The sequence below is a fragment of the Panicum virgatum genome, chromosome 3N, assembly GCF_016808335.1.
Source record: "Panicum virgatum strain AP13 chromosome 3N, P.virgatum_v5, whole genome shotgun sequence".
Taxonomy (NCBI): Eukaryota; Viridiplantae; Streptophyta; class Magnoliopsida; order Poales; family Poaceae; genus Panicum; species Panicum virgatum.
In genome coordinates this window covers 28,618,529-28,644,403 of record NC_053147.1, presented here as the reverse complement: position 1 = coordinate 28,644,403, position 25,875 = coordinate 28,618,529, and the positions used below count along the sequence as shown (strand labels likewise).

At 44.9% G+C, this 25,875-nt stretch overlaps 4 protein-coding genes and 1 long non-coding RNA gene across 6 annotated transcripts; 3 read left to right on the top strand and 2 right to left on the bottom strand.

Moving 5' to 3' along the window:
• The first annotated feature begins 3,109 nt into the window (after positions 1-3,109).
• LOC120668097 lies at positions 3,110-4,194 on the top strand. Its single transcript, XM_039948040.1, has 2 exons — positions 3,110-3,874; positions 3,972-4,194. The coding sequence occupies exons 1-2, from the start codon at positions 3,224-3,226 to the stop codon at positions 4,020-4,022; spliced, it is 702 nt and encodes a 233-aa protein (XP_039803974.1). The 5' UTR covers positions 3,110-3,223; the 3' UTR covers positions 4,023-4,194.
• A 1,684-nt stretch (positions 4,195-5,878) lies between these two features.
• On the top strand, positions 5,879-6,250 carry LOC120665539. Its single transcript, XR_005671202.1, has 2 exons — positions 5,879-5,970; positions 6,071-6,250. It is a non-coding gene; the product is annotated as an uncharacterized LOC120665539 (long non-coding RNA).
• Positions 6,251-6,627: 377 nt separating this feature from the next.
• Positions 6,628-16,561, bottom strand: LOC120665538 (probable manganese-transporting ATPase PDR2). Of its 2 annotated transcripts, XM_039945127.1 has the most exons (22): positions 16,406-16,532; positions 16,041-16,323; positions 15,841-15,933; positions 15,556-15,758; positions 14,484-14,556; positions 14,233-14,405; positions 13,992-14,157; positions 13,154-13,258; positions 12,967-13,077; positions 12,799-12,885; positions 12,506-12,688; positions 12,383-12,433; positions 12,178-12,303; positions 11,986-12,065; positions 11,687-11,795; positions 10,838-10,966; positions 9,972-10,037; positions 9,802-9,873; positions 9,443-9,591; positions 8,915-9,026; positions 8,710-8,826; positions 6,628-7,919 (listed from the first exon to the last, which is right to left on the bottom strand). In XM_039945127.1, exons 2-22 carry the CDS (start codon positions 16,287-16,289, stop codon positions 6,858-6,860), a joined length of 3,516 nt encoding a protein of 1,171 aa, XP_039801061.1. In that variant the 5' UTR covers positions 16,290-16,323; positions 16,406-16,532; the 3' UTR covers positions 6,628-6,857. The 2 variants fall into 2 exon arrangements, with proteins under 2 accessions (XP_039801061.1, XP_039801060.1); XM_039945126.1 differs by having other exon boundaries at positions 16,041-16,561.
• Positions 16,562-19,270: 2,709 nt separating this feature from the next.
• LOC120665537 (probable aspartic proteinase GIP2) lies at positions 19,271-20,987 on the top strand. Its single transcript, XM_039945125.1, has one exon. The coding sequence runs from the start codon at positions 19,488-19,490 to the stop codon at positions 20,820-20,822; it is 1,335 nt and encodes a 444-aa protein (XP_039801059.1). The 5' UTR covers positions 19,271-19,487; the 3' UTR covers positions 20,823-20,987.
• Positions 20,988-21,493: 506 nt separating this feature from the next.
• LOC120665535 (zinc finger MYM-type protein 1-like) lies at positions 21,494-24,413 on the bottom strand. The gene is made up of 2 exons (XM_039945124.1): positions 24,229-24,413; positions 21,494-24,117 (listed from the first exon to the last, which is right to left on the bottom strand). Exon 2 carries the CDS (start codon positions 24,115-24,117, stop codon positions 21,598-21,600), a length of 2,520 nt encoding a protein of 839 aa, XP_039801058.1. The 5' UTR covers positions 24,229-24,413; the 3' UTR covers positions 21,494-21,597.
• Between the last annotated feature and the right edge of the window lie 1,462 nt (positions 24,414-25,875).

Genomic DNA, 25,875 nt, shown 5'->3' with positions numbered 1-25,875 from the left:
AAAAAGGTGGACGAAGGGGGCACAGTGACGTGAGCGGGCAGCACGAGGTGCGGCTGTAGTTGCGGGCCTCTGTCGTGGAGCGGGGATGGCGTCGCGCGGCGCGAGGGAAAAAGCAGAGCAGGCGGCGAGCGGCGTCCTCGCGAGGGAGAAAGGGGAACAACGCCGGCTGATAGGTGAGGGCCGGCTGTCAGCGGCAAGGGGTGAAGGAGCGGGCTGACAGGCGGGACCGGGATGTCAGCGGCAGCAGGCGTGGGGAGAGGGGCGACGCGGCAAGCTGGGCCGGATGGCTGGTGGCCGCGCGGGTTGGGCCAAGGCGGGAGACTGGGCTGGCGAGGTGGGGGCGATGCGGGCCGCGCGGGTTGGTTTGTGGGCTGTGCAGTCCGGGTCAAGGTGGGTCATGCTGGGCCAGGTTTAGATCTTGGGCTGAGTTGGTTCAAGGGTTTGGGCCCAAGGTGAGGTTAGGGGATAGTTAGCATTTTGAGTTTAGTTTGAATGGTTCAATTCAAACTAAACTCCACCCAATTCAAATAAAATTCAATCAAACATTTTTAAACAAGTAGATTCAAAAGATCCAAATAAATTCAAATACTGCACACTATCAAAATATCATCCTTATTTTTTATTTGTCTTTAATTTACTAGGATTTGAGTTAGAAGAGAATTAAATCTTTACATTATTTCTACCTATTTACACTTGCACACAAAAGTTTTTAAAAATTCACATTTTTAGACTTTATAACATTCCGAAAAAATCCGGGATGTTACCGCCTTGCTGCAACACCGTTTGAGGCGGGAGCTGCGTGCCGCAGGAGCGCTGCAGCAGGAGCTGCGATGGGCGAGCTGACAGGGCCGACGTCCCGGCGGAGGACAAGCTGCGGCTGCTGTCCTTCCGGCCTGGGATCGGCGGCACGTCCTTCTTCTGCTGCGCATGTGGTAGAAGAGGAGGCCGGCGGCGGTAGGCTGGGCCCCACCGGCGGCGTGGTGCGGCCCGTGGGGGCTGTGCAGCCACGCGTTGCTGCGCCGGTTTATGCCGTGAAGGACCACGCCGTGGAGGGCTGCGGCAGTCGTGCAAGGGTGATTGCCACGAGTGAGGAGGTCCGGGCGACGGGCACAACAGAGTTGGAGGTCGGCGGCATGGTACGTGGAGGCGCGGCGGCGGCGCCACTCCGGACGGGCTGCCGTGTCAACAGTCGAAAGTGCCAAGCCATGAACGTGTAGCGAGGGTTTGGAAGCTCCGGGCGAAAGCCCTTGCCGGCATTCTTGATGGTAGAGATGACGGCGGCGCCCTAGGGCGTCGTTTCCCTGTTGGGGGCGTCATCTTGAAGCAACAACCTTGTTACACGGGGTTTTCGGGGTGAAAACCTGGTCCAGTTCCTGGACGAGTGACGGCGGCGCCTTTGGCGTCGTGTCCTCCTTGGAGGCGTCGTCTTCTGAGGCCTATCTGGACTTTCCTGATCCATTGATTCATCGGCAGCTTTGGACGGAGTTGGCCTTTCTGCCGTGCGGCGAGCTGCATGGGTGATGCTGAGCTCTCGTGGGTGCCGTTCGCAGCTATGGTGGCGGCCGGTGGTTGTTGCATGGTTGTCAGTTGTGGCAGCTTGCAGCGGACCGCGGCGGCTGGCGTTGCTTGGCAACCGTCAGTACAGCGTGGGACTGCGTCGAAGGACGGCGCTGGCGGCTTCGGTATCATGGGACGACTTGGCTTGCAGCGGATCGCGGCGGGCTGCTCAGCTTGGCTGGGTTTCCCGGTGCGGTATATCGTCGGAAGACGGCGCAAGCGACTTCTCCGGCTTCCTGGCATGGCAGCGGAGGTTATGTGCGCGGGTGAAGCAAATAGGTGAGGCCGGCCTGCGGCGGTGGCTCAGCTTTGATGGGGACGTGGACGTGGGGCAACATTGCTCACCACCTCGACGGCAATAAAGAAAACGAAACCTTGGCGTGGAGTACTGTGGCGGGCGTGGCAAGGCCCCCGCGCGTGGTGATTATTCGAGGCGACGAGAGTGAGGTCCAACGGCGGAAGTGGCGAGGCCCCCGCGCGTTGTGTTATCGTGGTGGCGACTGCGTGGCAGCCTACGAGAGGTCCGGTTTCGGTGGTATCACTCCGTCAGGTGGTCGGTGGTGTTGCAGCGGCACGGCGGTGGTGGATCCTGCATGGCGGTGGTCTTCCCGGTGCGGTGCGGTCCGCATCTTTCGGTTCTCTGTTGACGCAGGGTCACGTCTGGAGTTCTCGGCAACTACATGAGTGTGGATGGTTCGGTGAGCGCCGCGAGCTCTGCTTCTGCTGATTTTTGTCGCGTGGAGTTGCTGTGGAGATGAGTTGTGCGGCTGCGTCGATGCCCCAATCCGACCGGCCTGATTTGTTGAGTAGTGTTGAGTTCGGCGTGTTGATGCCCCAATCCAACCCGCCGGTGCTATTTTTTTTCTCTTTTTGTTGTCTGGTTATGGCCTTCCGGGGTTGTAATCTTGTATTTTTCTACTTTATCAATAGAAACGCACTCGTCGAGTGCCGTTCGACCCGTCACATGGTCGAGTCGGGTTCGGGTCGGATCAAATCCGAATTTTTGTGTATAAAACTCAGGTCGGGTTTCGGGTCAAAAAATTCGGCCCGAGCCCGGCCTGTTTTTTTTTGTCAGGTCAAAAAAATTTGGCCTAAGCCCGGCCCACGCATTAATTGGGTCGGGTGGGGTTTATCTGGTCCTATAGCCCGTGATACTTGTTGTATATGGAAGAAACGGGCTCAAAGAACGAATGGATGAGGACGCCAGGCCAGGCAATGAAACCTCCAGCGGTGTAATTCAACCTGACGTCGGACGCTCGTGAATTAGCATTACCGAGTATTATTTAATATGAAGAAATACCACTCATCTGACCCCCGGGCAAAGGCTACCAGAATTGGGAATGCATACGTCCCATGCAAAGAAAAGCACATCGATCGAACAAGGCGGCTGTGGATGTTGACACAAATACATTTGGCCTCGCACAAGAGGCAACCAACGCCGCAATTCGAAGGAATTGCGGGGAAGCAATTCGTTCCACCCCCGAATTTACTTATTCTTTAGCAAGGCTTCGGATACATACTCCGATGCACGGAAGGAAAAGAAAGCCCAGATAGCTCAAGCAACCTTCCTTTATTTCCCCATCTAGCTCACTTCCATTAGTCATCTCGTTCTGCTTGCTTGCTCCATAAAACAAAATTCAATGCAAAGGACCCGCGAACAAGCTATATGAATTCTCAGTACAAACTCCAGCGCGTGCCTTCTGCAAAATTGTCTTCTCCATATTTCCATATTCCTGAATCTACAGCGCCCATGGGACTCTGCGCATCCATGTTGCCATGGAAGGCCAAGAGGGGACAGCCCGAGCCCCGGCGCAGCACGCCCAAGGCGCTCTTCATCGTCAGGAACAACGGCCGGCAGTCCAAGCCAGAGGGACTAGTGTTCCACACACATAGCTATGGCGGCTCGAGGTTACAGAAACCTGGCAGAGCGGACAGCAGGAATTATGACAAGTGCGGATACGACTGCACGGACGCGCTGAGCAGGAGGCTCCGTGCGCCTAAGCACCCCATGCTCCCTTGCGGAAGCACCAGAATTGTCGCGGTGGAGCCGATGGCAGCAGACAAGACAAGACCGCCGCCGATGTCCAGTGGCGCGACAGCCGACGGGAGGGCAGCTGCTGCAGCAGAGTGGTGCAGGACTCCGATGACACCAAGGAGGACGCCGGTGTGGCAGCGGAGGATCCTCATGGGGACCAGGTGCGAGCTGCCACGATTCAGCGGGCTCATACTGTATGACGAGCATGGACGGCCCCTGCAGAGCGGCTCCCAGAACAGAGCAGACCACCTGATGAGCAGAGCAAGGAAACATGAGTCCAAGGTAACACATTGTATTACTTTTGAGACTTTGAGATCTCAGTGCTGAATAACATTCATTATTTCTAGACGTCTCAAAAATCAAACTTGATTTTTATCAGGGCAAAAGGAAGAATGCCAGGACAACCACAACTCTCAGGGACCTCCTGTAGTCAGTCGTTCACTTGTTATTGCCTAACTGGTAGCGGCTTGCACATTTGCAAGCGCTTACATTTGATTATTGTATTGATATTTCTCTTGTAAAGTTGCGAGCCATTTAAAGACATGGAGATTCATATACTGGCACAGTAACAATATCCATATCAGGTTCATCCTTGAACCATAGTTTCATAGTTTCATGTTTCAAGTCATATTGTTCAGCTTGTCAGTGCCATCAATCAAGCACCTCTGAAGAAAGGATTTGTTCTCAAAAGGGGAAAAAAAGAAATAAAACAAGAATACATGATTCATCTCACCCAAAAAATCTCAAAAACATATTTTTCATTGAGGTAAGTTGGTAACATAGTAGCCAGACAACCACTTAAAGGAACCATTAAAAAGTAATACTCAAATTTACTGGGCAATATTGCGAGTTTGCAACAAGTTTTTGCACACTGTTGGTCCCTTACTGCTATTCTGGGCAAGTCAAAAGATATCGCCTGAAAAGAAGAACTTAAGAGTTACTACTCATTGTGAGAGTATATATTTTGGTGAAAAAATAATGATAGTATGCATAAACGATTAAAAAAAGGTACCTGACAAAAATGTTGGGAACAACAAAAGAAAGCATAAACCCTATTGTCCAACAACCACCGGCGGACCATTGTTCCTTATGAACTATGATACATCAACAACTCAACAAACATGCTCCTACAATCGAAATCTATGTGTGACACGTACATAAATAGACATTATTTAAAAAATGACAGTAAACAAAATAAACAACCTTGTAAAGTGGCATATCTTAGTACAGTTTAAAGAACTACTAAACTATAATAGAAGTATAAACAGAAGACCGTGATGGCCCAAGGGTAATCTAAGACGGTAGAGCAGGACTAGGTTGTCAATTGGCTCAAACTTGATCTGACAGACTTGCTAGCCCAATCCGATGGTTAATTTCTGGTCCATGCGCTCTAGCGGGTACTCCCTCTGTTCTTAAATATATGACACCATTGATTTTTTTTCTTCGTTTGACTATTCATCTTTTGTACAAATATTTATGCAAATAGCCAAATCTTCAAGTTAGATTCAAGAGACTCTTGATAATAGACTTTATAGACGTAAAGGTACTCATTTCACTTCATTTAATTAACTAATTAATTAAATATTATTAGTCAAAGTTGAAGAAAAAAGTCATCGGTGTCATATAAAAAAGAACGGAAGGAGTAGCAGCATCGGCGCAACCTATCCTGCTATCCATTGCGCGCCCGGGTACAATGTGTGGCGTCGTAGAAGGCCGCTGCCGTGATCCTGCTCATCTTCCATGTTGAGGCAGCAGTAGCCGGAGTTTAGGGTGGGGGTTGGCAGGGTTCAATGACCATCGACAGCCATAGAAGAGGTGGTACGGACGGTAGAGGCCCGTTGCAAGTGCAAACGATGAGGCAGCGGGGACGCCACCCGCCGCTGGCGGTCAGAGGATAATCGGTGGACCGGATTTGGGATAGGGGAGCTCGACATCGTCGGATTAGCGTGGAGGGTGGGTGGCGGAGATGACCCCGTGATTTCTTTTTCCCACGAGAGAGAGGAACGGATGGTGTGCATGGCCGACTGGTGGCTTGTGTTTATATCACGCGGTACAAAAACAAGCTATCTTTTCTATTATGGACCTACTAGCTCCAGACGTTTGATGGGAACCCATCTTTTCTTTTACGGAGCTACTAGCGTTTAGATGTCCGATGAAAAGTTTTCCATCAAATGCTCCATCACAACAATAAAAATTAACTGCTGCGTCATACAAAAATAAATATAAAAATAACTCTGTCATTTGATTCTTTTTTAAACTAAAAATCAAAATGCGTAGAAGAAAGAGCAGTTCTTCCCTGCTTTGCAAGTTTTTGCCGGGTTGCTGGTGTGGCCGGCGACGGTGGCTACTTCTTCCGACTGGTGCTTCGTTGAGCGCTGGTGCAGATTGCTTCCTCTTCTGTTCGTGCCATGGGGATGGCTGATGCGCGTTCAGTGGATTCAAAGCATCATGGATGGTCCAAGGTGCCGGGTCTTGCAGCAGTGTCCAAGATATTGGAGTCCCTTGACATGGCGGAAGGAGGATTTGGCCGGGCTTCAGTCGTCTGAGGTCGCCGGCGTGGAGAACGAAGATGGAGACATCGCCAGATGTGTACGTCATTTTCAAATGTACTAGGGTGTTTCCTGCAAAAAGGCAAGAGTATACTGTATGCGACTTTAATACAGTTCTCCCTTTCGCAAAAAAAAGAAAGAAAGAAAGAGCAGTTGATCTGGAATGAGGTGCGAGGCCTTAGACATTACTACATTAGCGCTGACTCTTGCCCTCAAACAGGTCTCAAAATAAGGGAACTTTCTTGTGCCCATGAAATTTGGGACGATCAATACTGCGATGTACCTCAAATGGGCTAGTAACATCAGTGCTTTAACAGTAAAAGCCTAACATATGTTATCTGTATGCATTGTACATCAACCAATATTCATGCTATCTAATATTAGCTTACTGTGTGATTTTTTTTGGTGAATTTAGATGTCTTTTTTGTCGTGGTTTGCATGGGTTTTCACGAAGTTGTGGTTTTCACCAAATATGTTCCCTACATATATGGTACTTGAAATTTTGTATCCTGACAAGTAGTTGAAGTGTCCACCATGTATCCTCCTATCTTTAGGGCCTACGCACTCTCAAAATTCCCCTAAGCTACAGATTAGATTGCAGCTATGCCAAAATATGATCGGTAGACTAGTGACAAGATTGGTGCCTCGTAAGAAATGGCCATCTATGGGTAAAGTGTAAAGAATGATTGTGGGGAGAACAAAAAATGGAGAAAATTCTAGTCGTGCTTTTTCTCCAGGTTTGCAACTGCCTGTTTCTGACGCTTCTCCCATGACGGCATCTTCCCTGGGAAAGCCCATCGCAGAAGGCGCTCCCACCCATAGCATCCACAGAACATAAGCATTGCCCAAAGCATCAGTTTGCCCCTCATTCCTTCTGGCAAGGGTTCCAGTTTCATGTAGTCATTCAGATCCCTGAACATATCCGAAGTGATCACTGTGAAGAAAGCAACTGCTCCGTACAAAGCATACTTGAAGGGCTTGTTCTCGGAGATGCTCTGGTTGAATGGATGGCCCATGTAGTTTACAGCAAAGGTTGCCACCTGGATCATCATGTTCACCATATATGAAACCGTGTTCACAAGGTTCGGATGGAAGTCTGAGTCCGGTTCAATGCATTCCTCTGGCATATGCTTGGATGCTTCATTGACGGCTGTGATTAGGAAGAATATGTGCATGGCAAACTGACCGAGAATGGAGAGCAAAACATATGCACAGAATATGTTAGGGTGAGGCCGCTCTGCGGACAGCGTTTGGAGCGGCCGAGCATGGGAGATGAAGAGGAAGAAGGCTGCAGTGAAGACACCGCTGATTGTAGCCTGAACATCGCCGAGTTTGACACCATCCAGGTACATGACACTGAGAACGTATGCTGTTGCAAGGCAGTTGAGTCCAAGAATCTTGAACATTTGAAGTGTGGTGACTAGGGTGCTTCTCCCTTGGCGGATGATGTCAAGAGTGGGGGCAACGGAGGCATGCTTTGCTGTGAATGGTGAGGCCATAGAAGCATCCCCAAGCTTCACAATCGGTGCCGAACGACCATCACTTTCATCATTCATTTCGTCCAACATCTTCTGCAGCTTTTCTCGCTGCCTCTCAGCAGCAGTCAAGGGGCGGCTGCTCGATGCTTTAGCAGAACTGTTAGCTGCTGGAGTCACTTGTGACGATGCTTCATTAGCAGGCTTCTGTTTTTTCAATTTCCCAGATTTATTTTCAGCTTTGGATTTTGAGTCGGCTTTCTGAACTGGTTCAGCATTCAAAAGAGCTATGCCAACATGTGCCTGAAAGAAGATCATGAAATGAACGAAAAATTTAACAGATTTTCCATTAAATAATATCTCATAAGATGGATAACAGGAGTGCTACTTTCCAGTAAACAAATTAAAAGCACCAGTAGCAAAATAAAAGAGCTAACAAAATCATGTAGAAGATACAGTTGCACCCAGGTTCAGAAATTTATATATTAATTATTAACCTTCAAGCGTTTTGCTATTACTGCTTCTTTTTAGTTATCATGGTATCGAACAATAAGAAAAGAACAAAATGCCAGGTTAACATCGATCAATCTGCATATTAGTTATTCAGTAACATGGACCTCTGCCACTCACATAAATGTCATTGGCTCTATTTTCTTCCATAAGTGCCATCCTTATGGTATAAGCTATAATATATAGAAGCCATCTTTAATAAGAAAGTGTAAAGAACATTCAGTTACATTTCACTCTTTCCAGCCAGAAATACATCATCCTGACCTAGGGATTTTGCCTATCGCCAGTTCAACCATCCTGTTGGACATGACTTGTTGCACCGACTGGAGGTAAACATTACATAATCAGGTAACAAGTATTACCATGATGCTCTCTCAACCAAACGAAGAAAAGTAAATGGAAGTTTAAAAAAAAGAAATTGTAGTGAAAAGTCTAATCAATGTCAGGAAGCAATTTTGAGATCAATGCAACAATTGGCATCGGTAACAACCAAAATTGTTGTTGTGTCAAATCAAGTCAGAAATTAGAGTAGTTTTTTATGTAAATTGAACAAAACTAAGTGGGATATAAGACAGGTCATCACCTGCTTCAGTGCACCAACATCATTGGTTCCATCTCCACACATCAGTGTCACCCTCCCAACACTTTTGAATGTAGTCAGTACAAGTTCTTTCTGCTCTGGAGCAACACGTGCAAAAACCTAAAAGAACCACAATTATAAGAACCGCTTAGCATGCAAATGAAGGCCTTCATATTCTGTACAGAGGATGTAATCTGTTCACACATACCTTCACATAAGGAATAACCTGGAGAACAGCCTCAGTACTTTGTAGCATTTCAAAGCAGTCCCCATTAATACAAAGGTCATGTGATTCTGATAAACCTGCGACCTCCGCAGCACTACAAAACAACATACAAGACATCAAACAGGACGTAAAAAAACAACAAGTTGTAGGTAGTTGCAGCACCAGTTGAGATCATAAACAACGGACTTCATATGACAACAATATCTTAGATATTAACACAAAAAACTATTGTAACTTGAGGGGGGAAATGGAACAATAACAATTTTGTTCAACAAATAGACACATTTATCATCTTTCCAAAAATGACTACTATAAACCAAAAATGCTTGTGACCTAGACCAGGTAATAAAACAAGCAACACTATATTTCACGCGAAGTGAGGAGACTAACCCCTTGCACTGGAACAGGATAAAGATTTGAATGCGAGAAAATGAGGTAAAAACTCAATACAAAAGAATCAGTAAAGGTATAAGCATCTACCATTATCTAAGACTGCATATAGACAGTTACCTGTAAGGAGCTCTATCAGTTTCATCTGGCGAAACCCACTCAAAACCACCAGTCTTCATCCGTGTCAAAATTAAAACAGGTTTGGAAGATATATGTACTTGGCTAGCAACATGGCAGGCAGTCAACGCTTGGTCTCCAGTAATCATGACCTGATAACAGAGCCAGTAAGTACATTAATCATATAAAACAGAAAAATATGATTTACAGTTCTTCTAGGTTGCTGCTATGAGTGCACCAGTATGTCTACAACCTTTGGGGGATGCACTTGTATATATGTACGACATTACTGGCATGAAATCAAGCTTGCAGTACGCAAATTTATTACCATAAATGGTTACAAGATAAATAGGAGGATATACCAAGTCATGGGAAGATTGTCCTAGTTCTTGTAAGACAGCACCAGAGTCACTCCTTATAGGACAGTTGAAGACCTGATTCCAACCCAACACAACCACATAAGAAAAACATGTCAACCGACTCTAGAAAATTTGCAAAGAAAAAAATGATGCATAAGAGGAAAAAATCATACTGCAAAACCAGAAAATGTTAGGTCGCTCTCTACTTGATCCCTTTCCAGACTTCTAGCTTCACTAACCTGTTATTTAAACAACAAGAGGTCACTATAACCAGATACATTTTTCAGAGAAAACAAGCAAGGAAAGGAAGATATGAACAAATACAAATAGCTTTAAAGTTCAAACATTACAAGTTAAACACAGGCAGATAATAAACTCTGTTTCAAAGTTATTTCAGTTAATATCTAAGCAGTTGACGCCTCATAGACAGACAAAAACTATGAACAGATGCAAATAGCCATGAAGTCCCAAGGTACATGCAGGGTGATGAACTCCATTTAGAAGTTACTTAAGGCAAGCAGGTAATGATGCTTTGTGAAATCTACCACAGGAATTTCGAATATATTATTATCTGACCTTTCAAGAATAAATTATCTCAATGTGGCGGATATCAAGTACACGAAGTGATCAAGTGAAACACATCAAATGCATAAAAGAGGATAATTCTGAAATTGGATAATGATACTATTAACATATATCCTGTTTTGTAAAGCAATAATTCTTTTACCAGACCTTTTCAATTAGCCCATCAATCCATCAGCACTATCAAAGCTAATAAAAAACTATAGGATTCCAATTTCCAGTAAATAATGATTTTATCTGATCTAGCAACAAGCTGCATGCATGTGGAGTATCATTGGAGTTCACAAAATCGACAATGCTTGGAAAGTTGAAATTTGGATGGCCCCTCTGCATCAATTAATCAATAAGGTTTTTCCTTTGTTCTCAGGAAATTTATGGAAGTACACTGACAATAGTAATAGAGTAGCAGGGAATGGCTACAGGCAAATAACATGATTAAAATCAAACAGAAACTTACAGGCATCTCAGGAAGCAATTTATATGCAAGAGCCAAGACCCGAGAACCCTGCCGCGTGAATTTCTTGTATGTCTCCACATATGCAGCAGGTAAATCAACTAATCTCTCTTGGATGGTCTCTGGTGCACCCTGAAGATCAAAAGGTATAAGACACATGGGCATAAGAAAAAAGAAGACCAAATCAATCAAGATACCGGGAAAAATATTGAAAGTAATCTCACAGCACCTCAGCCACAGAATAAATGATTGACTTGTTCTTATGGGCCAACTAAAAATTAATTCATGTAATGATTGTTTTCTGAATTATAAAACTCAACAAATATTGTGATTTTCCCTTTTTCCAGCTATAATTTTTCCCCCTGTCAACTGTGATAGAAAGAAAGATAGTGCTAAGACTTGTTGAATGGCAGCTATTCTAACATAGAGAGATTCAACCATAGTTTTGAATGGAGAATTGGTTGTATCACACTTAGGTCCATATGTTAAGACTTTTTTGTTCGGAAACTGAACATTTTTTTTTCTTGAACACAAGACATAACATTTTTTGTTTAGGTAGCAAATAAAGAAAAGTATATACAAATAATAGTTACTCTAATAGAGAATACAGTCAATTTGACAAAGACTGCTTCGAACTGCGGGTGACAAAGGTGAACTCTGCTTTGAACTCTAATCACATCTGCCAAAGATTTCCAACCTTTTCCATTGAAACAATATGGCCAACAGAGGTCTTAACCTCCAACGGTAAATATTCAAATTATCAAAACCCTATGAAGATCATTTTGGTTCTCTTTTCTCCAAGATACAGATGTCTTGGAATAAGAGAAAATACTCATCTCTCAAAATTCTTACCTTAATGAAAGCATAAAATTTCTCCTGAATACGGACGACAACAGACATTCTCTTCAAGTGAGAAGCAAAATGGAACCTGTGCACAATCTGTACAGGTTGACCACCAGGCCTGCAACAAAGAAAACATGACATAAATGTAATATCTAATGCTAGCAGTGAAGCAGGGAAAGCAGTAATAACCGCCCAAGATATTCTTTCCCAGTGATAAAACAATGACATCATCCATGAGCATCAAGTTCACTCAATCACAAGCTTGGCTGCTCACATATTCATGCAGATTAATGCATATAACAGCTTACTTTTTAGACATGGCCTTCTCATCAGATGTGTAGATCCAGTCTATGCCCTTTATAGCAGCCTTTTCAAGGGGATCACCAACCTTTATTAAGATGAAAGATACCATCAATAAAAAAGGGATATGCTTTCATGGTTACTTTATTATACTTCACATCTTCATGCAAACAGTTAGTTATTAGCTAATTGCACCATACCAGTTTGTTGTCGACAAATACCAACGCATGGCAACTGGAAAGCACTTCTTGAGTTCGGAGGGGCAGCTTATTTGCATCAGATATTAGCTCATCATCATCTTCCAAAGTAACAATACCTTGGAATTCCTGAAAGTTAGGGTTTGTCAGTTTTGAACCCCCCCTTATATTGACTTACATAAGGAAATAAACTAAGCACATAACTTACCATATCATCTGATGTCAGAGTCCCCGTCTTGTCGAAGCAGCATATGTCAACCTGATCAAAGAGAACTCTTAAAAGCTTGTAAAGAAAGAAGACATGCTGACTTGGTAAGGTTTCCTTACTAACCTTCCCAGCAAATGGTATTCTGAATGGCTCAGTGCAGAAAATACCACGCCGAGCTAACGCAATTAAAGATGTGTTGACTGCTATGGAGAGCTCCATTGGTAGTTCAGGGGGTATCACAGAAGTAATAATCAAGGAACAACTCAATAAAAGCTTGTATCTGCTCCTTGTCGGGTCCTCCAGTCCCTACACATAAGATAAAACAACAGTTTAATGGAGGACAAGAAGAGGCAAGGAACTACATGGTAGGATAAAAAACAATGATCCACTGCACAGATAGTAGTTTCTGGTGTAACCTTCATAAGCACATAACCAGACGCGATAATGGCAAAGAAGAGCAAAAAGAGTATAAACAAGCCACTTTCCTTGTTGTTTGCAGTAACCTGTTGCGCAATCAAAATGAGAATATCAGACCTTCATGCCTTCATACAAGTTACTTTCATTACCAAAGAAAAAGATGTTACCCTCTCAGTTGAAAATAAAATGGTCCTCATCAATTTTCCTTGGCTAGTCTCAAATCCAGTTCTCAATACAAAGGCTACACAACCACCATCAGGTGCTCTAAGATTTACCGACTATACACAGCAAACATGTCAGCAAAGGTAGAAATCTATTGGGCACAGATAGCTGGCAGGAGAGGCGCATATCTACCTTATCTGCAGTGTGTTGCAATATCTTAGTGCCACCAAATAGGATATGGTTTTTATCCCGCTTTATAGATAGCATTTCCTCAGGACCACGGCCAGCAATTGAAACCTATCAGTAGATGTATAGTCAGAGCCTTCGAGAGAACAAATACTATATAGCTAAGGCACAAGAATAGGAGCAAGGAATTGGTCTAACAAAAAAAGAATAGGAGCAAGGAATTTAGAGAACAGAGTTTTGGAAGTAACACAGAACATATAATCTGAAGCACACTGTTAATTTCATCTGTTTCTAGCCAGAATGATTGCACTATTTAACTGTAGCAAAAAGAATTGAATTTAAGCATGGTTTTGTTCTAACAAAAAAAAACACCAGGTCATTCCAGCCATTCTGGTAAAATCCCAACCATTCAGGTAGCTTTGTGACAATCCATATACAGTCTCCTCCTGAGATGATCAATAAATGCATCCTAAAAATATTGCTTAGGAACTATCATCTATATCTTCTTTGTCAAGTAACACTTGTTTTACATTTTATTGCCGAATCCAATGTACTTATATCTGTGGAACAGATGCTCTCCAGTGACTTGGTTGTAAATTTTAAGAGATAAACGTAAAGCATTGATTTTTAGTTATATAATATGCAAGAAAACTTGTTGACTGTTGTAACGTATTTTGAACAAAATGTGCAACACAAGAATGGCATATTATAATAGTCTATATGACTTCAGAAATTAGAACCGCATCCAGAATGGAATTTCAAAAAATAGGGTGGAAAGTGCAACTTTTCCAGATGAAATGAGATTTTTCTAATTAAATAAGTCCAAGGGGAAATGAAAGAAAACCTTCCACTGTGGAGTAGATTCTCCTGTAAGAATAGCTTCATTTACTATTGCAGACCCAGCTAATAATAGCATATCTGCTGGTACAGATCTATCTTCACCACTAGTTGAGCGACCTATTGACACAATATCTCCAGGTAGTAGTTCAGTTCCAGGGATTTTAACCCATCTGAAGAAAGAACTTGCAATTAGGATGGTATATACTGAAATAGATAAGCACTCAATCAAATGGAAGGAGCCATACTTTCCACATCTATAGGTCAACACAATCTGATTATCAACTTTCACACGTCTTAGCTCAGTCAATGTCTTCAGTCTATTCTTTGCCATAGTAGACTCAAACAGGAAAAGCATGAAGAGCGTAAACAAACTGTAGTACCAATACTCGTCCAGGCACCAAAGAGCAACGCAGAAAACCTGCATAAAGAAGCTCAATGCCATCAAAGATATATAAGTGGGCAAAATAATAAGTATATAGAGATAAAAGAGAGTAACCTGGAAAACAAAAAATGGTTCCATGATTTGCTCCTTCATTAATTTCTGAAATGTGGGCTGCGGATACTCAAATCTAGAGAGGAACAATAAATATTGTTAGACACTTTTGTTAACAGCTGAATGTATAGTGTAAAACTTCCATATATTCGAACCTAGTATGTTCAATTTGATGCAAAAGTCACTAGTAGAATCAGAAGCATCCACATCCACTGTGCATAATTAAAATTCCCTGACACCTAGTATTTTTCACTTTGCATTTATTCCCTAGATCATCCCTGCAGCATGTATTCCTTTGCATCCCATTATGTACTCAGAATTTGGACTTAAAACAGTTACATGTTGCCAATATTACCATAAACTATTCCTCTGATGTCCAGTCACAAATAACAAATACATGCTGTTTTGGACGATGGCACAGGCACAGTCTCCAAAATGCTTTGACCACTAAATTAGAATTTATTTATTGTACTACATTTACCAAATCCAATAGGATTATAACATTGTCCATGTCCTTTCCCTATACAGATGATTTCAAGATTCCAATCTAAATACTTAGAACATTGGTAGTCAAAATATTCGAAGGTTTTGACAGCAAGTTTGTGCAAAAAATACAACTACATGTGATAGGATGAAGTGCAATAAGAATTCGATATAGTAACAAGTTATGTTGGCATGTCCATGTATGCAGCACAAATCCCTTTAGCTACTCGTTTAAATCTAGTCCACAATTGGTTCACCTAGTGTACAAGTCTATTTATTTCAGATAATATGTGGCATGAATGTGCATTGTAGCTCAGCAATATTCCTCTATGCTCATGATGGATTCAGCATAAGTTTGAATTGAGAATTTCCTTCAAGATGTGGTACTGGATGGAGTAAATTTTAAACTCAAATTGCACACTGAATTTTAAGACACTAACCTACAATTAAGTTCAGCCTTACCATCTTAAACTATACTTGTGTTTCTCACGTTTGATCTACGTGATGATCGATTATGCAGCTACCAGTTAAAAGCTCTCTAGCTAAATTCCTGAAAGCCCAGTACAAAATAGGGAGCAAAGATGCATCTTACATGTTTCTACCCCATTTATCCACAGCAGTGTTAATCTTGGCCTCAGTTCCAAATCCAGTACCCTTGGCATAATTGCTGATTGGCTCCTTCGTTGGGTACCGGAGTTTTAAAAAGTTATCTTTCTCCGCTGAGTAGATGAACCTCTGCTTCCGAAAATCAAAGTAAATCTCCTCATTCTCTCCTGCAGCCGAAGACGAGGCCACCTGAACAGATACCCAATCATCAAGCTTTGTAGCAAAAATTCTAAGCTAACTACCAGCTCTTAGAAAACGATGTTGTACTGACATTTCTCCGTATGTGCAAGGGCACAATCTCCTTGGACCCAGAGAACTTTGCGGGAGTCACCTTGCACGCATTAGCCGCATGGATATCCTTGACCTGCACCGTCGCCAAGCTCAAGTCGTTCAGACCTAAAATTTAAAGCCCCCAAACAGATGCGGATAATGCTGACTAGATGGGTTTTGGAGCCCTGTGAGGCAACTCGCCTTGGAGTATCCGACGAAGGCCCGGAAGTCGACGGACCAGGCGGTGAAGAGGAAGGCGAGGATGTGGGCAGCGGAGAGCGCCGCGAGGACGATAAGCGCGTCAGTGAAGTCGAGCGCAGGGACGGCGAGCAGCAGCCAGAGCGCATAGAGCGCGAGGAAGGGCCAGGAGTCGAGGCGCGACGCCCAGTACCGCCGCCGCAGCAGGTCCACGCCCTGCACCGACTTGCCGTTCACCTCGAACCGCGCCATGCCGGCGCCGCGGCCGCCCGGATCGGGGAGAGCGCTGCGGAGACGCCGGGACTCTCAGATCGGGCCCCGATGTGGATCAGCGAGATGACACGGGTGGAGATTTGGGGAAGGTTTACCGGCTCAGCTCGGCTAGGCTAGGCTCGACGGGGTCCGATCGGCAGCGGCGGGCGACGGCCGCGACCGACGGAGGGCTTTCTCGCCGCTGCTGCTTCGCTGCGCCTCTGCTCTTGGAATTGGAAGGCGTTGTCAGTGGTTTTACGGTGCGGATTCCCACGCCGATCTGAATTCTCGAGAGACTTTTCTTTTTCTTTTTCCTTTTCCTTTTCCTTTTCTTTTTCCTTTCGTAATTTAAGCAAAACACTTTACTTAAATTACAAAAATCTTGCTACGTAAGAGTATATTAATAAAATTTGTTTACAAAACATTTTGCACGAATAAGTTGTAAATGGCGAGATGAATTTAATAAACCTAATTAATCCATAATTAGCGGATGATTACTATAACATCACTGGTGCAAATTATGAATTAAGTAGGCTCATTAGATTCATCTCGCGATTTACAACTCATCTGTGTAAAAAATTTTGCAAACAGATTTTATTTAATACTCATGAATAGCAAGATTCTCTTTAATATGACGAGGTGTAAAATATTTGGGAGGAAACTATGCCAGCCATTTTTTTTTGAAGCAAAGTGCCAGCCAAATACAAGTAGATGATTCTCGACAAGCTGAACTATATTTTAGCATAAGTTTATGTTTACACCTCAACTTCCAATTTATTCTATTTGATCCCAAACTCCAATTCGGATTGATTTGAGTATCCCAACTTTCAATTAGTTTGAGTATCCCAACTATCAGTTATGTCTTTTTTTTTCATCAATGGTCTTGGTCAAAGCAGTTTAAGATGAAGAGATTTCTTGCCATTGATCACATATGAATTTATTTAAAATTTATTTTTTTTTGAATTTATTATATCCTTCTTTGAAACTGGTAAAGCTTATACAACTTGTTCCGAGAGTTCTAGTCACTTTCATAATTTTCTAACTTGTTTGAGTTTTTCCCTTTAAATTGAAAAATATTATCAGCATTAAATTGCTTTTGATTGGTGTTGATATACTAACCAAAAGAACATTAGTGCTGAAGACAAAATTAGACAAATGGAAGAATTAAGGGCAATATGGACTTATTATCCTAAATTATAATATTTTTAAGCATAGTACAAAAGCTAACATAGATTCTTCATGCACGAACCAAGTTAGGCATGTGCTTTCTTCATTGCAGTGCTAGTGGCAGATCTTTTGTACCATGTCCTATTTGCCTAAAGTTGGTTAAATTGGCACCTACAAATTGGATTGCTATACTTTACCTAAAAAAGTCTAGTATGTTGATGTAATCATCCAAACATGCCTTACTAGTACCATTATAGAAGAATGGATAAGAAAGGAATAGATATTAGGAAGGATGTCATTATTGTGAATAAGGTGGTAGACCTATAAGGTGTTTGGACTGGGGTGCCAACTCATTTAGAATGGAATCTCTATTGTATGATCATCCTATGAAATCTAAATTTAGTAAGATGGGATCATTTGTTATTATTAAGTAACAATGTGATTGTGAGAGGTGAGGTAGAGATGGACCTCCATCAATGCAATTCTCAAACCAAACAAGTTGGTTCCATTTAAAGTTTGAATGAAGGATCCATAACCAATCCACTTGTCAAATGAACACCCTACCAGTGACTTGATACTTCCTCCATTTATTTTCATAGGGCCTATTAGCATTAAATATTTATTCAATCTTTGTAAAAATTTTGACTGACAATTAGTCAAAGCTTATGTGTACTAGTATATATAAATTATAGTAAACTTTTTTTTTCCTATGAAGTACTTTTTAAAGTGAAGTCACTTGTAACACTAGACACAAAAACAAGATAAAAAAACAAAATAGAATAAAACATAAGCATAAACATAAACATAAACACAAAAACAAAACAAGACACACAGATCGGTCCTAAATGGGATCCAACGGTCCATGTTGGTGACTTAGCAAATACAATATCTAAATCACTTTAAAAGGAGTAAATCTCCTTTTTTAAAAGACAGGACTTCTCCAAATTCAGTCAGTATTATTGGAGTTGAGAGCATGATTATGACTTCCCTTTAAGCAGCTGTCAGTGGCATCTGTCTGTACCGGAAGCTAGCTAATTTGCTTTGAACAAAGCAAAGTTATCCCCTTTTTTGTTGCTTATTAGAAGGAAGAGCAAGATCAATCCATTCAGAAAAAAAAAGAGCAAGATCGAGCAAAGAGATCAACATGTCCCTAAAGATCTGGCCATCTATCTGGGCCTTGCCAATTCCATCCGGCGTAGAAACTAGCTCCGGGCCGTTTGGTGTGCGCTGGCCTGTCATGCCCAGACATTTGCATGTTCTGATCTCCTACATCAGCAGATTCAGCACGCGGCTGTCCTGCTGACCTGACAGCATCGTGGACCAAAAGTTCCAAGCCTCCTCAGTCCTCATCCTTCATCCACCAGAACCAGATGCCCATCGCCGGCAGCGTCGTGGTCGTGGTCCAGTTCGTTTCCTGCATATCCCTGCCTCGCCCCATCCCCATCCCCTGCCGGCGTGCGCAAAAACTGGTGCGTGTCCCGCGTGCCGGGAACGCCGAGCTGCCGACCTTTTTCTCCCAAAAACTACACTTCCCCCCATGGTTTCACCGTTGGCCGGGCTCGCCGTCGCCGGTGGGTTTGCCCGGATCTGCGCAGTTCTCCAGAAAGACAAGACAACGACTCGTCAGCTCAGTGGGAACCAGCACTAAAAAAAGTCCAAGTCAGAGGCGGCGACAACCGGCGCCACGTCGGTGCGTCAGGATAAGCGCTCGTGGCCTGGGCGAGATCCCCCTCGCCCGCCTCCTAGATCTGACCCATACAAAAATGGTCGCGCCATGCAGACGCGCGGCGCAGTCTGGCCGCCGGGCCGCCGTGGACTCGCAGCCTCGCCAGCCGAAAAGACACTGGTGCGCACCAACCAGCCACTACGACCGTCGACCGGTCCATTTCGGGCGGCGACGCGCGCGCGCCCCGCCACGGCGCCACTTCCCCCATCTCCAATCCCCACCTCGGCTATAAAATTCCTAGCTTGCAGCTGCTAGCAGCAACTTCACATCGCCATCGGCCATCGCGTCCTGCTGCCCAGCCCAGCATGGCACGACCACGACCACGACCCCCTGCTGGTACTCGTCTCGCCGCTCTCCTCTTCCTCTGCGCGCTGTCGGCCTGCCGCGCCGACGCGGCCGGCTCCGGCGGCAGCAACCCCACGAGCGCCGTGGTGCTGCCGGTGAGCAAAGACGCGGCCGCCACGCAGCAGTACGTGGCGGGGTTCCGGCAGCGCACGCCGCTGGTGCCCGTGCAGGCGGTGCTGGACCTCGCGGGCGCCACGCTCTGGGTGGACTGCGACGCCGGGTACGCGTCCTCCACCTACCGCCGCGTGCCGTGCGGGTCCAAGCCCTGCCGCCTCTCGCGCTCCGCCGCCTGCGCCACCACCTGCTCGGGGCCGCCGAGCCCGTCCTGCCTCAACGACACCTGCGCCGGGTTCCCCGGGAACACGGTCACGCACGTCAGCACGGGCGGCAACATCATCACCGACGTGCTGGCGCTGCCCACCACGTTCCGCCCGGCGCCGGGCCCGCTCGCCACGGCGCCGGCGTTCCTCTTCACCTGCGGCTCCACGTTCCTGACGGAGGGCCTCGCGGCGGGCGCCGCGGGGATGGCGTCGCTCAGCCGCGCCCGCTTCGCGCTGCCCACGCAGCTCGCCGCCACGTTCCGGTTCTCGCGCAGGTTCGCGCTCTGCCTGCCGCCGGCGGGCGCGGCGGGCGCCGTCGTCTTCGGCGACGCGCCCTACGCGTTCCAGCCCGGCCTCGTGCTGTCCAACGCGTCGCTCATCTACACCCCGCTCCTCGTCAACCCGGTGAGCACGGCGGGCGTGTCCGCCAAGGGCGACAAGTCGGACGAGTACTTCGTCGGCGTGACGGGCATCAAGGTGAACGGCCGCTCCGTGCCGCTGAACGCGACGCTGCTGGCCATCGACAAGAAGGGCGTGGGCGGGACCAAGCTCAGCACGGTGGAGCCCTACACCGTGCTGGAGACCTCCATCCACAAGGCCGTCACCGACGCGTTCGCGGCCGAGACGGCCATGATCCCGCGCGCCGCGCCCGTGGCACCCTTCAAGCTGTGCTACGACGGGAGCAAGGTCGGGAGCACGCGCGTGGGCCCCGCGGTGCCGACCATCGAGCTGCTGCTGGGGAGCGAGGCCGCGTCGTGGGTGGTGTTCGGGGAGAACTCGATGGTGGCCGCCAAGGGCGGCGCGCTGTGCCTCGGCGTGGTGGACGGCGGCAAGACGCCGAGGACGTCGGTGGTGATCGGCGGGCACATGATGGAGGACAACCTGGTGGAGTTCGACCTGGAGGCGTCGCGGCTCGGGTTCAGTTCGTCGCTGCTATTCCGGCAGACGAACTGCAACAACTTCCGCCTAGGCTAGCCGACAATGCCAGCAGCCGCCACTTGCGAAACGCCATTGCCCGGCCTCAACGTTGATTGGGTTGTATGATTGTGTCTGTATGTCCGTCTGAGACCAGAGAAGATGGTCTCGGGTTTGGGCAGTCGCTGTCTGAATAAATTGTTCATCTCCAATGGTACTACCAAATAGCAATGTTGATGCAGAGCAGCGTTGTGGATTGATAGAATACCACAGTACATTGATAGGCTAGTATATACTAAGAACAAGAGTGCTCAAGCTCAACAGAATGAGGTTAGGTTTGCGGCAATGGGTAGTTTCTTGTGTTTCTCAAATGTCGTTAAGGAATCACAAAAACGGAGTGGAACGACGTGAAGAAGTTAGGCAGGCTACACAGGATCATTCATACAGAATTTTATGTTCAACAACAAGTCAGGACGCAATTTTGACCTCTTATTACGCTCTCCCAAAATTATCTCTAGCGGTTCCAAAAACTGCTGAAACAAAGAGGAAATGAACATCACAGCTAAAAAAATGGAGTTGCTTGGATGCTCTTTGCCTCTTTGAACAAAGCTAACGCCGAGTATTTGCTTTGACTGAACTTCAGTCCTCATTTGCATCTATCAGTGGCGGAGCCAGGAATTTGCGGATGGGTATGCCAAATATATAAAAACAATCACAGCTAATACGCAACATAATGAACGATAAGTTATAACGGTCATAGCAAATCCATAATAATAACTAAAGTACAAGTTTTGAACATGGATAATTTAAAAATATTACAAAACAGTAAATGATACTACAATATAACCCTACGATCCCCTTGTTGGAAGAGATTGATGATATCCTGATCTTTCACTTGACTAAAGAATTCTCTCTCGATAAAAGTAACCAAGCAATTGTTCAAATATTGATCACCCATTTTGTTCCTTTGCTTATTCTTCACAAAATTCATCGTGGAAAACACTCTTTCAACACTAGCGGTGGCTACGGGAAGAATTAGCACCAACTTAAGAAGCTTGTAAACAACATGATATTGATCATCTTTTTCTGTCTCCACAAGCTTAACTGAAAGCTCACATAGGTTCTTCAAATTTTTAAACCTTTCATCTCTACGAACATGAGAAATGTACATAGTAAGCTGCCATGGAAGTTTCGATAATTCCTCGGTTGTGAAATCCTTAGGATAAAACTTTGTAGCAAGTGTAACCAACTTGACTTGATCATAAGCAGCAAATGAATTAAGTGGACTAAATGCTGCCATGCAAGAAAGTAGTTCTGTGTTTACCTCATCAAATCTGTCATTCAGTTCTCGAAGTTGCCTATCAATGACACTCACAAACATATCAACATGGAAGCGATGATAGTTCATTGCACCATTATAGAACCCTCTTTTAGGTCTACCAACAGGATAATAAGGACCCTCCATGTCAACAACTTTAATATTGTACTTCACACAAAAAGAAGTGACCCTCTCAAGAAAACCATTCCATCCTTCCTCTTCCCGCAAGCATTGCAAATGAAACTTTGTAAGATCAACAAGCTTCATAGCATTCACAATATCTTGATCTTTCTTTTGCAAAGCTCTACTCAAGTCCTCGGTATAACCAAATATTTCTTGCATCAAGTGTGCCATGAATACAAACTCAAATGACCGAAACGATGTCAACATAGTCATAGCTGCTTGGGCCTCCGCTGTAGTATATTCTTTTCCAATTTTCACTAGAACACGTCGGATTGCAGGATACATAGAGATAACATGCATCACAGTTTTGTAGTGAGAGCCCCAACGAGTATCACATGGCCTTCCCAAACCCATTTCTTGATTCAAACCCCTCCCAGTTTCTACTTCCTCCAACTCTAATGCATCAATTAGTTCCTCAGCCTGAGCCATTCGAAGCATTCTCATCTTTTTACAAGAATTGCTAAGAACATTTAACAAGATACCAAGCTGTCCAAAAAACCATGTGCAATCCCCACTCTCCTTAGCAACAGCAACCAGAGTTAATTGCAGCTGATGAGCAAAGCAATGAACATAATAAGCATATGGAGACTCATCCATAATTAGTTTCTTCAGCCCATTAGCATTACCTTTCATATTGCTAGCTCCATCGTATCCTTGCCCACGAACCATCGCCAAGGTCAAATTATACTTCATAAGCATATGCTCCACTGCAGCCTTAAGTGTCAGAGCACTAGTATCTTCAACATGGGCAATACCAAGAAACCTGACAACTGCTCGTCCTTTTTTATCAACATAACGCAAGCAAACAGCTAGCTGCTCATTCTGGTACACATCAGCAGACTCATCAGCAAGTATTGCAAAATGTTGACCACCAAGTTCTTCAATTACTAGCTTAGTAGTTTCTTGGGCACAACACTTGATGAGCTCATGTTGTATTTCATGGCATGTCATCTTACAATTTTGTGGAGCATTCCTTAGAACCACCTTGTCAACCTCATCAAAATTTCCTGCAAGCCAATTTAAGAGCTCAAGAAAATTTCCTTTGTTCAGTGACTGTTCACTTTCATCATGCCCTCTAAATGCCAAGCCTTGGTGCAACAAAAATCTCAAGCACTTTAGTGTCCATGTCAAACGGAGTACATATAAAGCTTTGTACTCGGTGGTGTTAGAAGCAAAAGATTCCCGAATTGATGTTCTGGGTGTAGTGAACCTATCATATTTTTCTTGCGCTTCGGCATGAGCACTAGTGACACCACCAATATGTTTTTTCAATCTTGATTTTAGGTTCCAGTTCCTCCATCCACCATTCACAAATGTATCTCCACCAGGACATTTTATTCTATCCTTGAACAAATAGCAAATAAAGCAAAAGGCAGCACCTTTTTCTACACTATACTCAAGCCATTTATTCTCCTTAAACCAAACAGGGCAAAAGCGACGTGGATGACCACCTATATCTCTGTATTTGAAATCATGATTTTTTGGTTGACATGGCCCTAACTCAATATATCTCCTTCTAACACTATCTCGGTCATTGACATCATACCTTGAGATGGGAATCCGCTTCCCAGGATCATGCTCAAGCGCTTCCAAATCTACTCTAATTTCAGACATCTCAGCCTCTTCATCACTTGCAGTTTCTTCTACAATTGGAGTTGGGGAGCCTCTGTCCGGCTGGGGAGCTTCACCATTTTTTTCACCATCATTCTGCGCTGGCAGTGGCACAAGTGCTAACTGCACATTGCTCTCATTACTCTCAATCTCAACAGCATTTGGTGTGGATGTGGATGCTGTTTTTTTGGCCTTTGCAGCTTTCTCCCACAATGCAACTATGCTAACATGCTTCTTCTTCATCTACATTACAAAAATTAAGAACACAATCGAAAGAATTAGAAAAAAAAATTCGTATAGTTCACTGATGAGTGGATCGATCTGGATCTAGGGTGTTCATCACTTTCATCTTACCTTGCTCGCTGGGCTGCCGGCTTGCTTGAATTGAAGGCAGTACTCGGCGCGCCGCTGGCTGCCGGCCTGCCACCCGCTGCGGGCTCCGCTAGAGCCTTGAAGCTCTCTGAAGTCTGAACATCGTTGGGACCTTTCCTTCAGAAGAACATCGTTTGCACTTGAGGAGGAAATATCCGATGCAATTGTTCAAAAAAAAATCCGATGCAACAACGGACCTGGCTGCGGCTGTGCGCACTGGCCTCCAGTCCTCTCACTCTGGCCGCCGGCTGCCCCCAGCCCCCTGCGGCACTGGTGCGGTGGTGCCTGGTGCAGCCGTGCAGGGGCCAGGGGGCAGGGGCGGTCCGGATCCGTGCTCGCCGCTCCTGCCGGCTGGATGGCCCGCCCCTGCTGCTTGCCTGCTGGGTGGAGGCCGGAGCCGGATCAGTCGGATGCTGGAGCTGGGGACCTGGGGCGCTGGCGCCTGGCGGCTGGCCGGAGGCAGGGGCGGACTGGCGGAGGTTGAGGAGCGGAGCGGATGGGGCCTCGGGGGCGCACGGCGCAGAGACAGGGAGTGGGGAGTGATTTCGTTGTTGGGCTTTTCGTTGAATTAGGCCCATATGCTGTAGATGATAGTATACATATATGAATACATACTAGTATTTTTCTCCAAATCTTGGGTATGCCTAGGCATACAGGGGCATACCCCTAGCGCCGCCCCTGGCATCTATCTCAGGTCCAAGCTGGCACTGTCAGGGGTTGTAAACCACACCGTGCATGCCTTTTTCTTTCTTAGGTACTCCCTCGGTTACAAATTATAATTCGTTTGACCTTTTTGACTCATAGGTTGCTCCACCGCGCATGCTTCGGTGGTATATCTTATGTAGTATTGAACTCTGAATCTGTTGTATGCTAGGACGGTCCAGCAGCTCCGTTGACCTCCTAAAGCGCTTTCAATAAGCGCGTCGTTTGTATAGTTACTTTCTTCTACCTTAATTATAGAGTTGCGCAAATCATTTGCATATTCGATAAATTTTTTGACTTTTTGGACTCTAAGTTTGACCACTCATCTTATTCAAAAATTTATGCAAAATATCACTTCTTGTTGTTGTGGCTTGCTTTATTAATAAAAGTTATTCAAGAATGATTTAAATTGACTATGTTTGTAATTTTTTTTGAATAAGACAACTGGTCAAAATTAGGGTTAAGAAGTCAAACGAATTATAATATGGAACGGATGAAGTAGATTGCAAGTGCACACTGAAATTGTAGACATGGCTTTTGTAAGAATCAATTGGTACTTGAAACTGGAAAACAAGTATCTTATATTAATACCATTAGCCCATGGCCAGAAGTGCCTTGATTGATTGGTACAAAGCAACTGGTTAGACATTGCTATATATCAGCTTGATCGCCATTCTGCTTGGCTGCAGCTTCTAATCTGGCACCCATTTGTCTCTGTCTTCCTGAATTTATCAATATGGTCCTTGGAACGTTATAAATTCTTTATCTGGTTTTCTGTATTGGACTTTCATGCAATGCGTGATGATGCTACTTGTCACGACCCAAACTTTGTAAACACGATTAACAATTAACCAACATCATCATGAGCATCATTAGTGCATAATGGAGCATCATGTGCATGTGTGGCATGTATTTATTTAATGTTTG